The sequence below is a fragment of the Gopherus flavomarginatus genome, chromosome 1 (genome assembly GCF_025201925.1).
Source record: "Gopherus flavomarginatus isolate rGopFla2 chromosome 1, rGopFla2.mat.asm, whole genome shotgun sequence".
Lineage (NCBI taxonomy): Eukaryota > Metazoa > Chordata > Testudines > Testudinidae > Gopherus > Gopherus flavomarginatus.
In genome coordinates, this window is record NC_066617.1 from 233071230 (window position 1) to 233087757 (window position 16528).

General features: G+C 40.2%; 1 protein-coding gene across 6 annotated transcripts in view; it reads right to left on the bottom strand.

Annotated features, from left to right (window-relative positions):
• The window catches only part of OFD1 (OFD1 centriole and centriolar satellite protein), a 63484-nt gene that overhangs the window by 40657 nt on the left and 6299 nt on the right, over positions 1–16528 (bottom strand). For 5 of the 6 annotated variants that reach the window (XM_050963442.1, XM_050963458.1, XM_050963453.1 and 2 more), the window contains 8 exons: positions 15881–16081; positions 15198–15266; positions 15079–15109; positions 12678–12785; positions 10670–10806; positions 6842–7015; positions 3982–4088; positions 2650–2769 (listed from right to left, as the gene is read on the bottom strand). In XM_050963442.1, coding sequence (XP_050819399.1) covers positions 2650–2769; positions 3982–4088; positions 6842–7015; positions 10670–10806; positions 12678–12785; positions 15079–15109; positions 15198–15266; positions 15881–16081 — 947 coding nt within the window. The remainder of the gene's footprint in view (positions 1–2649; positions 2770–3981; positions 4089–6841; positions 7016–10669; positions 10807–12677; positions 12786–15078; positions 15110–15197; positions 15267–15880; positions 16082–16528) is intronic. The other variant, XM_050963454.1, reaches the window with a different exon arrangement.

Sequence of the window (16528 nt, forward strand, 5' to 3'; positions counted from 1 at the left end):
TAAGTGCCCAGGTCACTGAGGCCCTAATCATGATTACAGTATTAGAGCATAAAAATAAACAAATCCTCACTTTTCTGATCACTCACTTTATGATTTCCACACAAAAAAGAGCACTTTATCCCCAGAACTCAGCAAAGAATAATAGTACTTAATGCAGTCAATATTCACATTAAGTCTTCATTTTTTTTCAAATATTTTACAACAAGTATTATATATTATAATTGAAACTATACACTTGTCAAAAATGTGATTTTATAATCCAAACTGAATTATTCACAAGTCTCCCAACTTCTATATACAAAGTCAACAAATGTCTGTTACAGAAAATGGTTAATCTAAGTTCCACTAAGTGTATGCGTCTATTTTTTCTTTTGTTTGGATTTATAATTATTCTTTCCCTCTACGTTTTTTAATACCTAATAATAGGTTCCATATTTTAATTTTTGTATGCGACATTTTAATTGTCAGACAGGATCCTAGAGCTATTGATAAACAGCTAAATAAATTTTGTAATGAGTAGATACAGACAAATATCTTCTGGAGAGAGATGGTGTTTTCCTGTGTGTTTATACAGTGCTTGAAACATTTTGGACACTACTGTAACATAAAATAACACTCTCCACTAAAATAGTCCCTGTTAAGATCTGAAAGATCTCAAAAACATTAACAAATGAAGCCACTAACCCCTATTTGTGAGGTAGGTGCTCTGTAGCATTTAGTTACTTCAGTATTAAATAGCAATTTACTAGATAAGTAAAACAAGGCACAGGGAGGTCACTTAATGACATACATCTAACTGCCCTCTGTTCCCAATCCACTATCTTTCAGGTGACACTTCATTCTCACTGAAATACATTGCCTTACAACTGTCCTCTACAATTTGAATAAATTGATGTTAGAAAAGGCAGTGCTTGCACTGTTCATTATTAGGTAATAAGTCCCAGCTGAATTTGTGGATAACCAGGTGTTTAGCTGGTGAGCAGGTTTCCTCCCCTAGCCCGGAGGGCTGATTCATTACATTCTGTGGGCATGAGCAATCATGTGCTGGGAGCACTTTCTGCAACAAAAAAATCAGCAGGCCTCAGATGACCACTGCTCACATCACAGAGAGAGAGAGAGAGAGAGAACAAAAGAATCTCAGGGTATGGCTACATTTGAAATTTCGGAGCGCTGCCGCGGCAGCGCTTTGAAGTGTGAGTGTGGTTGGAGCGCCAGCGCTGGGAGAGAGCTCTCCCAGCGCTGCACGTAACCCACATCCTCTACGGGTGTAGCTAGCAGTAATCACTGAGGCTTTACAGCGCTCAGTAAGGTGTTTCTTAGTAATCACTGAGTAATCACTGAGGCTTTACAGCGCTGTATCTTGCAGCGCTCAGGAGGGTGTTTTTTCACACCCCTGAGCATGAAAGTTGCAGCGCTGTAAAGTGCCAGTGTAGCCAAGGCCTCAGCTAGGTGCCATCACTTTCCACTGTCAAGAGCCCAAGAAGGGTTGCAGCTGATGCCATCCACATCTCAATCTTCACTTAGATGCCTGTCCTGGCTGCTGGCCACCAAACATGAAAACTGCAAGGAAAATACAGACAAACAATATAGGCCTCTTCCTCCATTGTCCACATAAATCAGATTGTGACCATAGCCCGGCAAAGAAGGGAGCAGAGAACACTGCTTATCCTACCCAGTCTGTGCAGCACATCAAACCCTGCAGCCTTTATTCAGGAGAATACTCAATCTCTTCCCAATTCTTCAGTCCCAATGACTAAAGAGAGAATGAAATTTTAGGAAGTGGTGGTCAAGATGAATATATTTTAGAAGTGAAAGCTGAGATGTTATTTTTGGGGTACAAATGGATTTATTTTTGGATACTGCTGAATTTGGAGGAGGGGAACATTTTCTGAAGAGATATGGATTTTGGGTTGAAGAAAAATGGATGATTCTGGAGCAAGGCAAGATGAATTTGTGAGAGAAAAAGATGGGTCTTGCTGGACAAGGAAGTACTTTTTTGAAGGGGAAAAGAAGCTGGTTTACAAAGAACTTTTATTTGGTTGTTTTCAAGGAGGGGACCAGCAGAGAGGGGTGGCCTAGGACATTACCAGTCTGCACCAAATAGCTGGTATTTCAAAAAATAATTATTAGGGTAAGAAAACCCCTTTACATTTCCTTTTTTAAGTGTCTCATCCTGCCCCTTCTGCAAATAACCCATGAAACTCCCTTAATACTGGCTTCATGCACCTTGCCTCCTTTCAGTTCTTCAAATTACTCAATATTTCAGCACTGGTCAAAAGAGATCACCAATGATCTTTTGCATCTGCCTGTTCAGCAGCCCTACAGATTCATGTCACTTTTTCTTCAGATAGGGAGACTGAAAGTGTGAGTTGTTAAAATTCTATAGCCTTCTGGACAGAACGTCATTACATATAGTGGGGTTTTTTTTACCTGTTAGGAGGCATACTTGTTTCAGCACTTTTGGTTATGAAATCTATTCACCACACTTTATAAGAAATAAGTCACAAACTGATTAAAATAAAAATGCTAAGTGTTATATATTCAAGTCTTGCTTTTTTACAGTACTCACTGGTAATTCCCAGGGCATTTTTAACATTCTATTCTCATGTGAAATATGTGTTCTCTATTAGAGACAAAAGAATAAATTACTTCAGGAGTTCATTCTTAAGCTTTTGGTCGTAAGTCTCCTCAATGTTCTTCACAGCTATCTCCCGACGTCGCAGTGCATCATCAACAGCTTTATTTTTTTCTTCTTGAAGTTTCTGAGCACTGATATAATGAGAAATATACTGTCACTGAGCAATTATATTTACGACATGCCAGAGTTTTCAGGAAGTTTTTTTTAATCACACAACATTTATGAAAGTCAAAAGTGTGATGGTTTAGCTTGGGGCAATTTAAAATTCTGATCAGATCTATCATTATCATTCACTAAGAAAAATGAAAAGTAACACATACTAAGCTGTACTGTTAAAGACATAGACTGATCAATTGTACAAACAACAAGATTTGCAACTGCTGAAAACTGAAAGTATCACAGGAAGGATGCTGTATAGTTCCTCAGTTTTAGAAAGGGTGCTTAGCTCACCACTCTATTAGCACCCTCTGCTGGCTAGACAAGAAAGTAACTTTTGTTTGTGGGAAAATAGCTTTCTTTTTTCTTGCCTACAAAAACACAAGATGCTAACAGATTAGACAATATAGGAAAGCAGGCAAGAACTAGTCTGGGTTTTTTTTAATTATAGAAGAAAAACACATTTTATTAAATGTGCACTCCCAGTAAGTATCATGGCGAAACCAACATTACAAGTGTAAATTGTCACTACAGTTGCCTTGTTGGTGCTGGGATTACATACTGCTTTTTAAGTTAATGACTTCAAAGCAGAAGTCCAGTTCCTCAGTCTCTCTGAAGTAGTGCCAGGCTCTTTTGCTAAGAACAAAATAGGCCTCTTAGCATAGGACGCCCCTACTGCTAGATGCAGCTGCAGGATATGACTCAAATGTAGCATAACATATTTAGAGATAAATAAAACAAAATTTCAATTTCATAAAAATTGCAACATCTTGAGACATGCTTTCTACAAACAAAGCAACACCACAGGTAAATGCATGACTTAGAGCAGGGGTGTCAAACATGCAGCCCGCGGAGTTATTTGCTGCGATCCACCAAGCCTCCCCCCTCCACTCCCAGAGTTATTTCCTGCGGCCACCAAGCTCCCCTCATCCACCACCACCCCTACCCCCCAGCATATCCTGTCCCCGCTGCTCTGCCTACCTCTAGGTGCTTCCGGCTGCCAAACAGTTGTTGGCAGGGCCTCATGGATGGGGTGGAGTGGGGGCAGGGCCTGGGGGGGGAGGGGAGGGCGCTTTTGTATCTTTATATGAAAAGGTGTCAGTGATACAGCCCTCGGCCAATGTACTTGGCCTCATGTGGCCCTAGTGGTGATTTGAGCTTGAGATCCCTGAACCAGAGTGACTCACAGTTCAAAACTTTCAATTCTTTGCTTCAGTTCTGCCTCTCTGGTTCTTATCATTTCAATATCTTTCAGCAGACTTTGTCTTTGTGTATAAACCTCCTTTGCTTCAATCTACAATAGAAAATATTACTTCTATTCATTTTATTTTTACACAAAAAATTGAGATTTAAATTAAAATAATTTCCAGTAAATTCATACAGAGTGGCAACAGCAGCAAGACATAACAAGACACCAATGGTATAAAAATTAGAATCATAAATGTTACAGATCTCACTCCAGGAACTGGTTTGACCCTGACAAATATCATTTGCATAGCTTGCTGCTAGTAACAACTGATTTGCACTAACCAGGGGCTAAGTCACCCAGAGCTGCTTCCTTTATTCTCCTTTATTTAGGGTTAACACACTTGAAAGTTATTACCTGCTATCAAGTAACTTATCTTTTAGAGTGCTGCACAGATTCAAAAGTCATAAAACAAAAAGAAAGATTTATTTATAACACTTACAGAATTACCACACACAAATACATCAAAACTGCAATAGAAAAAGCAAGTATAGGTAAACGTGGTTTTGCCTCTATCTTAACTAGATTAACAAAAAAGAATTAAAGAGACAAGGTGGGTAAGGTAATAACTTTTATTAGACCAACTTCTGTTCTTGAGAAAGAGAAGCTTTCAAGCTTACACAAAGCATTTGTCCAATAAAAGATATTACCTCATCCACCTTGTCTCACTCATATGCTGGGACCAACAATGCATACAAAAAAAATACATAAGAAACTTTAAAAAAAACCCTGATAAATGTACATTTAACAGAGAAAATGCACTCTGTATTCTTGCTTTAAAACTAAACTTTCTTCAAAATACTGGTTCGATTAGCAGCTACCTCCAATTCTATATTATCCATTCTAGACTATCCAAACCAAACGATACCTTCTAAATAGTGTTTCCCAAACTTGGGACACCGTTTGTTTAGGGAAAGCCCCTGGCAGGCCGGGCTGGTTTGTTTACCTGCCGCGTCCGCAGGTCCAGCCAGTCGCTGCTCCCACTGGCTGCGATTCGCTGCTCCGGGCCAATGGGAGTTGCTGGAAGCGGCAGCCAGTACGTCCCTCGGCCCACGCCGCTTCCCGCAGCCCCCATTGGCCTGGAGCAGCGAACCGCAGCCAGTGGGAGCAGCAATCAGCTGGACCTGCAGACACAGCAGGTAAACCGTCCTGGCCTGCCACAGGCTTTCCCTAAACAAGCAGCGTCCCAAGTTTGGGAAACACTGTTCTAAAAGAATCTTCCCTATGATCATAATGGCAATACCAGATGTCACATCAACATCCCTATTCTTACTAATAAAAAAACCTCTCTGTAGTTCTTAGCTTTAAAAAGAAACAAATTATGTGCCTCTGCAGAAAGGCTAAGAGCATGAAGACTGAATGACCTTTTTATACCAAAGGTGGTCCCATCAAATTTGCAATTCAGGTGCATTGTACAAGTGTCGGAAAAGTTGGAACTGCCACTGTCTCCTGTTCCTGTGTTTTGGATAACTAGAGAAATTTGATCTCCAGTGCTTTTCCTGAGATTACATTCTGCTACTAAAAAGATCTACGTGATCTTCCATCTGCAATACAAAACCACTTAGCTCAGCGGAGCTGCTGGTCTCCTTGCTGGGACAACCAGCAAGTAAATGAAATGTGTACTTGGTCTCAAAGATCAAAAGCTTACAATAGCACCCACAATGGTTCACTTGACAAATCTGCTGATCCAGACCTTTTTTAATGACTGAATTAGTTTAATGTTCATGAAAGTGGGAGTAACAGCATAAAGTAGGCAGATTTCATGCAAGTTTCTAAGGACATAACTATGAAGGAAATTAAGTTGTCATGGGGTGGAAAGCAAAGTTTTGTCATGGACCAGAAAAACAAAATACAGAAAAGAGGAATAAATTGGTCAATTTTCAACATAGCAGGAGGTCAAAAGCAGAGTGCTCAAAAATCCATAGTACGACTGGTGTTACTCAATATAAAAATTAATGTTCTGGAAAGAGAAGGAAACAGTAAGGTTGCAAAACTCTGTAGATGACACAAAATTATTTTGTTTAGCAAAGAATAGAGCAGATCCAAGACAGCAACACGTGGCAGACAAAATTCTTTGTAATCAAGAGAAAAGTAATAAACATTGGGAAGAACAATTTGAACCACATCTATACATTTTTGGATTCTAAATTAACTGTGGTTTAAATTACCACTCTCGAAAAAGACCTAGAAGTCATGGACTCTCACGTCTGATCAATGCATGACAGAGGTCAAAAATACAAACAGCACCTTGGATTATATTAAAAAAGATAGCAAATACCGAATAGATGATAATGTAATTATATACATGAATGGTATGTCCACACCATGAATACTGTGTTCCATTTTATTTATAATTTTTTCTATTTCAACTCCTAAAAAGAAAACTACAATAAGCAAAACAAAAAATCATAATATCCATAATAAAAAGAAAAGAAAAAACTATAAAAGTAGCCATCTAGGACTGCCATTAAAAAAATCCTGAATACTCTGAAAGGAGAATAGGGATTTATACGTATAACAATATCTATGTTACATTTCAGTCTTCTTCTGCAGAACTCCTTCTACTCCAATTTACGTATTTATACCTTACTCATCACCATTGTCACTGAGAACCTGAAATCACTAAACATGCCAATGTGCGTGGTGCTTTCCTGATGTGGGACTAAGAGAGAACTATTGAACTCTTTTTTACTTATGACCCAGTGGAATCTCAACGTAGTTCCTTCAAAGATTAAAAGGGAAATTTCATTAACTAAGTGAACCACTTAGCACTGGATCCAATTATTATTTTTAAACAGTACCTCCTGTTGTTTTTGAAGTCTTTCAATAGCATTCTTTTCACGAGCAATCAGAGCCTCAGACTTGGCTTGGTTTGTCCTTTCAAACTCTCGATGCAAATCAGAAAGTTCTTTCTGGCATTGTGCTTTCTCTTCCATTCTGATCTTTGCTATTTCAACCTCTTTGAAATGTTGTAACTGTTACACGTGAGAGAAGAACAAAGTAAAAATCATTCACTTGATCACAAAAAAGATAAACAAAATCCTCTCTTCCAGGTTAAATTTGATGCTCAGACATATGCACTTACTTGCAAATCGCTTGTTTACACTGTTGATCACTGTAGCATACTGAATTCCCTTTGAGAAACTATACACAAACGTCTAATTAAATGTGTTAATCTTTTTAGTCAATGAATGTAAACTTCTCTGTGATAAAAGTACCTTTGAAAATATATGATTGACATGTCTTACATATTTACACCTTCCATCTAGGATCTCAAAGCAGATTACAAATATAGATAATAGCACCCTTAGACATAAGCAAGCTAGATATAGGGCACTGCACTAAAGAGGTTACCACTGCTCTCTGTGCTTAAGTTGTGTCATTTTTTTACTCACTCGTGTACATACAGAAGGGAAACAGTTGGGAACAGAGCAAGAGATGAGGTAAGGCAGCTAATTAAATGTCCCACTCTCCAACCTGACATCCCGTGACTGGCAAATAATGAATGCCACATTCGCTAATTCTTCTTCTGACTGGGTCTCTATTCTCGCCCCATTCTCAAAGAACCATGTTTGCCTGGTGATGGGGCCAAAGGCAGAAGCAGGTCTGCCTTGAACTGCTCATGCCCACTGGAAGTCAGTCATTTGGGAACAGTGCAGATGTGGGCCAGAGAAAGAGGAGTTGTCCTCAGCAAGGGAATTCTGAGCACTATTGGAAAACTGTGTGAATACAAACTTAGGGGTCTGTTCGAGTGCGTATGAGAAAGAGGGACCATTTCTGCCTAGGAAAGAGAAAGTGTGAGAGTGTACATATATGAGTGGGAGGGAAAGAAAATAAATGGGATTGCAAGGATGCATAAGAGAAAGTGAGAGAGAGAGAATGAATGAGAGTACTAAATGAAAGAGAACAGGGAAAATGTGTAAACAGAGGGAAGACAGAAGTTAGGTAGGAAAAAAAGCATAACCCGAGACCTCGGACCAGGGAATTAGGACCTATGCATACACAAATTTGTACTGAGTTAGTTAAACCACATGCAACCCCAATGCGGAGACACTTAAAATTGTTTAAAATTGGCTTATATTGGTTTAATTTACACCTTAAGCCACTAAAGAATCAATTTAAACTGAATTGCTAAAAGCCATTTCTAAACAGATTTATGATTGTCCACACCAAGGGCTGTACCAATTTAACTAAACCAATGCAAACATTTCTACACAAAAACTTGCCCAAGCCTTTAGTGACAATAAGATAATGTCTATAGTGGGGAATTATACACAAAAAATCCCCACCAGTGCTACCACTAACTCTGCTGATGTAAATAAGGCATTCAGCTGTAGTAAACAAGGAAGTTCTAATCTATTTACCCCCCTAAAGGAAGATGATACAAGAAGTTTGCTTATATTGTATCCCTATATCTAACAGCAGCTCTCAAGGATGTGTGGCAGACGTGTTGTCCAAAGGGATTTTTTGTTAAACTCGAGGTAATTATATTCAGTTGTTTTGGGGTTTTAACATAAAAAACAAAATGCACTATTATTCATTCTGACTGCCTTTCTATTTCACCATGACATTAAAACATGACTGAACTTTGAAAGTTGACACTTTGCATATAGTGTTCAGCGAAAGAAGTGACTAAAGGAAAGTGGGAAGTTAAATTCTGATTAAAGTCTGAGCCTGTTCAGTGGGCATATAGTTTTAGCACAACTTAATGAAGTCTCAGTCCTTTTGTGATATTTCACAGAGGACCTTAACACATCAGTGTTACATTAACTTGACCATGCTGCATATATGTAATATTTTCCATTTCTGTTTTTCTTGTTAAGTGTGTACCATAATATCTACAGTATGGTAATTGTTTCCAAATCAATATTGTGGTAAGAAACTGAACTTTTCCTAATACTTGAATTATTTCTTTTATATTACTTTTTCTGCATTGAATGTTCTTGTTTTTAAGAAAAAGGGGACAGTGTTTAATAAAGATTGCATTTAGGTCCCAATTAAGCTTTGAAGCTTGAACGTCAATGAGGTTCATAGGGACAGAGAATGGTGAATTGCCTCTTATTGCTGTTATTGTTTAGATTAAATGCAGTTAATTTTTAATACAATCTTAAAATTTGCAAAATATTGTAGAATGCAGACAAAAACTGCAAGAGATCCTAAAATCATGGGATCCACAATATTTTTCACATTTTATGATTTTTCTATTCTCCATGAAAAGGCAGTGCTGTTTTGGAAGCATTTGCTATGTATTTTGGTGACATTTTCTGAGTCTCTCATGCAACTAGCTCAGTGGTTTGAGCATTGGCCTGCTAAACCCAGGATTGTGAGTTCAGCCCTTGAGGGGGCCATTTGGGGATTGGTCCTGCTTTGAGCAGGGGGTTGGACTAGATGATCTTCTGAAGTCCCTTCCAACCCTAATGATCTGTGAACTTATTTCATTTTCAGCCCCCATATCTAAAACGCTGAGAGGAGAGAATGTTAGGATACAATTAAAAGCAACTAAACAACAAAAGCCCTAAAATTAAGACTGCCCCCACAAAAATGTATTCACAGAAACATTTCTAATGACATTTCTTTGTAATCATTCACAAACAAAACTGGACTTAGAATGAAAATACATGTTTAAAAAAATATAAGAAATGCTGACATTAAGAATCATCATGTTTTCCATAATTCATACTTCCCTTTCTAATAGATTAAGGGTAGCACAGAAAAACATGTTGACTTATAACACTGAAATATAAAAAGAAGACTCATTAATAGTAAGATTAAGAGCTTTGATCATTATAAATCTTTCAAAATGTAACTATGTATAGTGAATGAGTTCAGATGAGGTAACACTTACGCCAAGGCTTTGGTGGCACAAGTGTGGTTTTGCCAATTCTTCTTTTACACAAAATTGTTACTCTCCTTAACATGTTATTGCTAACAAAGGTAACATGTGGTGTTGGAAGTAGTAAGTAAAAGACACACAAACATGTAATGATAAAAAAATTAAAAATAAACTTTTCCTGGAAAGACCAAGGGCAGGGTGACACAAAAACAAACTGCAAAACCAGCAGGGAAAAATGCAGAAGTTGGGTAACTGAATCTTGCGCATGCGTAATGCATGGGTTACTTAAAATACAAAAGGTTGATATGCTAAAAGCCGAATGGATAATGATTAAGTAATCTGCAATGTAGAAATGCATAAAAGACTTACGGGCCCATGTTCACTAACTGGAGAAACACAGATCAGAAACTGAAGAATGGGACTGAAGAACCAGAAAAAGGAGTCAGAGAGGCGATGACTATCATGGAAGATGGCCCAGAATGTGGTCCCTTGCGCCCATTTACCAATTCTGTGTTCTCTGTTATTTGTCTGACACAAATGTATGTTTGGATACGATACATGACAATAATTCTGTCTGAAATTGTATAAAGGGAAAAACTGACTAAGCCTAAATTGGGTGGATTTATGACTCAGTTTCCCAACTTCGATCTCCTACAGAGAACATGTAGTTTTTGCACATAATAGATTGGCATGACTCATTTCTGATTCAAATTATTAGAAGCATTACAAATTTGCAAAATAAAAATGAACCCTTCCCCATCCTTCATTTCCATGAGGATTTATTTCTGGGTTATACCTTTGCAGACATTTCTGCTTGTAGCTGGTCCTCTATTTCTTTTCGATATTCAATGAGTTTCACTTCTAAAGACTCAAATTTCTGATGCTGGGGATAAATGTCTGCAAACTGTTCATCAATCAGCTGAAGTTTCTCAACTATATAAAGAATAATGCAATGTACCATCACACAGAAATATTATATTTAGTAATACTATTGCTCCTACCCACGATTTTAGGCGTCCTTATAGGTTTTAACTATCCATGCCTAGCTTCCACTGAAAAGCTACCAAGGAAGCAGTGAAAAGAAATGGTCACTTAAGACCTGAAAAGTGTGGACATACAACAACATGGTTGGAAACAAGCCACGTAGGTACTTTACAATACGGCATGTGGTCCAACTACACCTCTACCCCGATATAACACGACCCAATATAACACGAATTCAGATATAATGCAGCAAAGTAGCCCTCCAGGACAGCGGGGCTGCGCACTCCGGCGGATCAAAGCAAGTTCAATATAACGCGGTTTCACCTATAATGCAGTAAGATTTTTTGGCTCCCAAGGACAGCATTATATCGGGGTAGAGGTGTAATTGTTTATGTGCAAAAAGTTGGCGCTGATCTTTAAATAAAGCAATCAGGATAACTGGTTAGGATTGTAGCCAACCTCTCTCATTGTTCTCCCAAGTAAAGTGAGTGTCTGAGGAGAATTGGGCAAGAGGAGATAAAGGAGCCTGAAACCAAATGGCACATTCCTGCACCACCACTGATGCATATTACCCCCCGAGATGGAATCTCATCAGCTACTAATATAGACACGAAGCTCTGATTTCAAAGAACAGGTGCCTGTAAATTATATTGTATAAGTAAATTCAGCAACAATGCATTCCAATGAATAAATCTACTAGACGGTTTTTAATAATGCAATTACCAGTATGTTTAATTTCTGTCTTATGCTATGATTTTTGGCACTGGAAACAATACATTATATTATAATTAGAGCTGGGCAAAAACAATTTGCCTGTCCAACAAAAATTTTCAAGATCTCAAAAAATGTTCTTGTTCTGCATCAGGGCAAAACTGTAGAGATCTTCAGAGTTTTTTTTTTCCATGAAGAAACAAGAGAAAGATATACATACATCAGAATAGCAAATGGCCCAGTGGTTAGGGCATTCACATGGGTTGTTGGAGATGTAGGGATTCACATCCCACGGTACGTCTTCACTACCGGCTGTATCGGCGGGTAGCAATCGATTTCTCGGGAATCGATATATCGCGTCTCATCTAGACGCGATATATCGATCCCCAAACGAGCTCCTGTCGACTCCGGAACTCCACCAACGTGAACCGCGGTAGCGGGGTCGACAGAGGGAGCCGCGGATGTCAATCCCGCGCCGTGAGGACGGTAGGTAACTTGATCTAAGATACTTTGACTTCAGCTACGCTATTCACGTAGCTGAAGCTGCGTATCTTAGATCGATTTCCCCCCCTAGTGTAGACCAGCCCCCAGGTGAATGCCCTTATTACTGAGCTATTGGCTATTCTGAGGTGAAGGAGTTGGGTCTCTCATTTTCACCAGATGTTCCATCCTGGATCTCAGGAAAGTTTTCTTAAAAAAATATGTTCCTGCAAAAAGTTTCATTTTCAGTTAACTGGTATTTTCCACCTGCACCCGCCCCCCCCAACCCCCCGCAAAAAAAACCCCAACAAAACACACACACACACACAAAATTTAAAACTCCTGAATAACTCTAATAATAAATTTCCTTAAACTAAAAATTATCTAGGCATCTGCTCTTTCAGGTGTATAACATTAAAAATAATAAATCTAGGATGGAAGTATGGCTTTGTTTTCATATCAGCTGAAGACATAGGAAACTATTTGAACTGAAGACCCAAATTACAGCAAAACTTTTGTCTTACACTTTCCCTGCCTTATTGTAGAATACCAGAGAGGGATGCAATCAGGCATGGGCAAGTGCAGAATGGATACAGTATTGAGCGAGCTGAGGAAAAAGCTCCATTTACCAAGAGATTCTCTATAAGGAGGTATTGAGATTGTCTGAGTTTCTGTGTTGCGACTTTCCTTACATAGGTGATGCTCTGTCAGCTCCATTAACATCTGTATAAGAAAACCTTAGAGATACAGTATGTTAGTTACTTTTCTCTTCCACAACAAATTGAAATTTGAAGGCAGAGATAACGCTTTTACAAGATAAATAAAAAATTAAACAGTGAGAGGATGAAATTATTGCCAAAGAACACAAGAAATCATTCAATAAAATCAATGTAAAAATTCTAACAAGTATATTAATAGCAAGCATCCTCGAGTCTCCCATAACCAGCATACCTAGACCATTCCTGCTACCTTTACCACCAAACTCATTGAGGGAGCAGATTACAATCATTACCAATACCTGAAATCAACAAGAGCTGCAGGTGTTTGATGTTTCTGAAAATCAAGCCACTTTTTTCTAAGTGTCTAAATACAGATTTAGAAGCCTAACGTTGGGATCAGATGTGAAAATTGTGCCCTATATAAGCGACAGGCAAATAAACGAAAGTTTATCTTGGTGCAAGCCTAAGTTCCCTCCAAGTTGTGCGGCTGCGCAGCAGCCGAGCAAGGGCCGCGCAGGTGAGGAGAGGCACCCCTCCTCCAGTCCAGCCCTGCCAGAGCTCCTGCAGCCAGGGAGAGGCACCTCTCCCCGGACCTGGTCCAGCCACGCTGGAGCTGCCGCAGCCGGGGAGAGGCAACCCTCTCTCTAGCCTAGTCCCATTGGAGCTGTCCAGCCTAGGCTTGCCCAGCCCCGCTGGAGCTGTAATGACTAAGGTGAGGCACCTCTCACCCAGTCCAGCCCTGCTGGAGCTGCTGAGGCTGGGGAGAGGCACCTCTCACCCGGCCCTGAGCTGCTGTGGCAAGAGAGGACAGGAGAGTCTTCTGTTCCCAACACAGCCCCGGGTCAGCCTGCACCTCCAAACCACTCATCCCCGGCCGCATCTCAGAGATCACACCCCCAGCTGGAGCCCTCACCCCCACCCCGCACTACAACCCTCTGCCCCAGCTGAGCCCCCTCTCACACCCCAAACCCCTTATCCCCAGCCCCGCCACACACCACCTCCATATTGGTGCACATAATAAAATTCATTCAGCAGATGGATGTAAAAAATTAGAGGGAACACTAGTGCCGGCCCGTACATAGTATATGAATGCAATTGAATAGAAAATAATGCAGAACATCTGAATTCCCCAGCATTAGAATATAAAATATAATGGTCTTTGGAAGTTTTACATTTATTAGGATTTAAGGCTTTAATTTTTTTATTTATAATACTGGAATTTTAAATTTTTTGCTTGGAGCTGAGGTTTAACATTTCATACATACCACAAATTGCGAAAACCCCAATAGAAGCATAAGAGTCACTAAACTAAATAGTCATAAATAACTTTTAAGAATCAAACATTTAATCAAATGTATTCATTATCTAGGTATAATAAAACAAAGTGAGCTTCTATTGCTCATGATATTTTAAACTAAGCTATCAAGGAAAAGGGGAAATATTAGGGGAAGTGGATGACTCATTATATGCCTAATATGTAAATACAGTGAAACCCCGCTATAACACGACCTTTTGGAGTCCAAAAAATCCCATCACGGTAAATGCAGGGTCGCAGTATAGCGGGATTTCAAATCAGTCAGGTGGTCCCCAAAGCAGTGCATTGAGGTGCACCGCCTAGTGTCCCTGGTGCCTTGTGCCCAGCAGGGGAGAGGAGCTGCGGCCCCCAGCCTGCCAGGGACAGAGAACTCCGGGGCTGCGGGCGCTGGGCTTCTCTCCCGCTTCAAGAGGAGCCACGGCTCCCCGCGTGCCGGGGACAGAGAGCACCAGCGCCCGCAGCCCCAGAGTTCTCTGTCCCCGGCAGGCAGGCAGGGAGCCGAGGCTCCTCTTGAAGCCGGAGAGAAGCTGCGGCCCCGCCCCTGCCGGGGACAGAGAGGACCGGCGCCCGCAGCCTTGGAGAAGCCAGAGAGACGCTGGGGCCCCACGCCTGCTGGGAACAGAGAGCACCGACACCGGCAGCCCCGGAGTTCTCTGTCCTCGGCAGGCGGGGAGCCACGGCTCCTCTTGAAACAGGAGAGAAGCCGAAGCCCCACGCCTGCCAGGGACAGAGAGCCCCGGCGCCCGCAGCCTTGGAGAAGCCAGAGAGAAGCTGCGGCCCTGCGTCTGCTGGGGACAGAGAGCACTGGCGCCAGCAGCCTTGGAATTCTCTGTCCCCAGCACGTGCGGGGCTGCAGCCTCTCTCCCCTGCCATGGTGTTGGGGACCATTGGTACAGTACCGTACTGTATTATACTGTACCTTAAAGGGGAGCCAATCTGCGATCGTGTTATATGCGATTTCGCATTATGGCGGGGTTTGACTCTATAATGTCATACCTTTTTTGTTCTCTTTTTGTGCTCCTGAAGTCTGTATGGAGAAAAAGATAAGATTTTTATTCTGTGTATTCAATCATAAATTATAATTGAAGAAAGAGTTACAGAATCAAAATCATTACCAACGACTTGTAAAGACTGGATTTTGGATGGATCCTAATTAGTTGCAGAAGATCTTGCATAGTAAACACCTTTTTAAAAAAGAAGGCAAAAAAATCAAAATGTTAAGACCATTACAAGTAATTAACCTGATTTTCTCTGCTGTGGTAAAGAGATACACCTTGGATGTGCTACACTCGAGACAGATTTGATACACTACTTTATCACACAAAGACCAGTTGTGAGACAGGGCTAAAGCTATCTGGCTCCTATATGTGAGCTAAGTGGCAGTCAGGGATACCTCTTGAGAGAATGCCCAATTCCACAGCTCAAGAGCATTCCAATGAAGGAAGAAAAACTGTCTCATCAGGCTTGTCAATGTAAAAGACTATATCCTAATTATCTTTTTGAATCAAGGCTACCTTTTAGAATACAAAGTTGCAGAACAACACTTGTAGTGTCAATGACACTACAGACCAAGTATTCTGAGTGTGGAACCCCTTTATCTGGGCACTTAGCTATAATTTGGACTAGAAGTTTCAAACTAATATGGAACTCACAAGCCTTGAAACTACTAGGTGAAACCTTGGCTCTTCCTTTGCACAGAGGTTTTTTAAAATTATATTGGAAGGTTCAGTCAATGATTGCAAAGTACTATATGAATATCATCTTTCACATCCCTTGCATAGTAAATTATAGAGCTCACCTTCTCCTTTTCTAATCCACTTTCTGGATAGAAAACAGAAAGTGAATATTCATAGCCACAACTGCGCAAGTGATCTGCCACCAGGCTGTTGGAAGCTCCAATTAACAATGAACTGCCTTCACTGGACACTGGTTGTGGCTGAAGTTCTCCACTTAAAATTGGATGCATTAGTTCATGGATTAGCTGGTTTCGGAGCTGCGTCTGGTGAAAACAGAAATTCAACAACAGAAAGAGAAAACTCTGGAATTTTTTGCTATCCTGAAGCCATATGGATTCAACATATTAAATTTAGAAGTCTGATGTAAAGAAACAAAAAGAAAAAAATTCTAATTTAAGGTTGGCTCTTATAGAATTTGGAAAATTGCTCAGGATACCAGGTCTATCATCCTCAACTATTTCTAAAGGTGCCCAGGTGGCCTTTAACTTTAATAATTATTAGAGATTGGGCTAAAATTACCTATTTATCCTCATCCAAAAGACAAACACTTGTATCATCTTCAAACCTCTGCCAGGATGCAATTTAAATTTCAAAATTGACTTTAATTGCTTTCCCCCCACACCCCCCACTTCCTGCTACTGCCTCGGAGTACATCTACACTATAAGCGTTACAGTGGCACAACTGCTGTACTGCAGCTATGCTGCTGTAG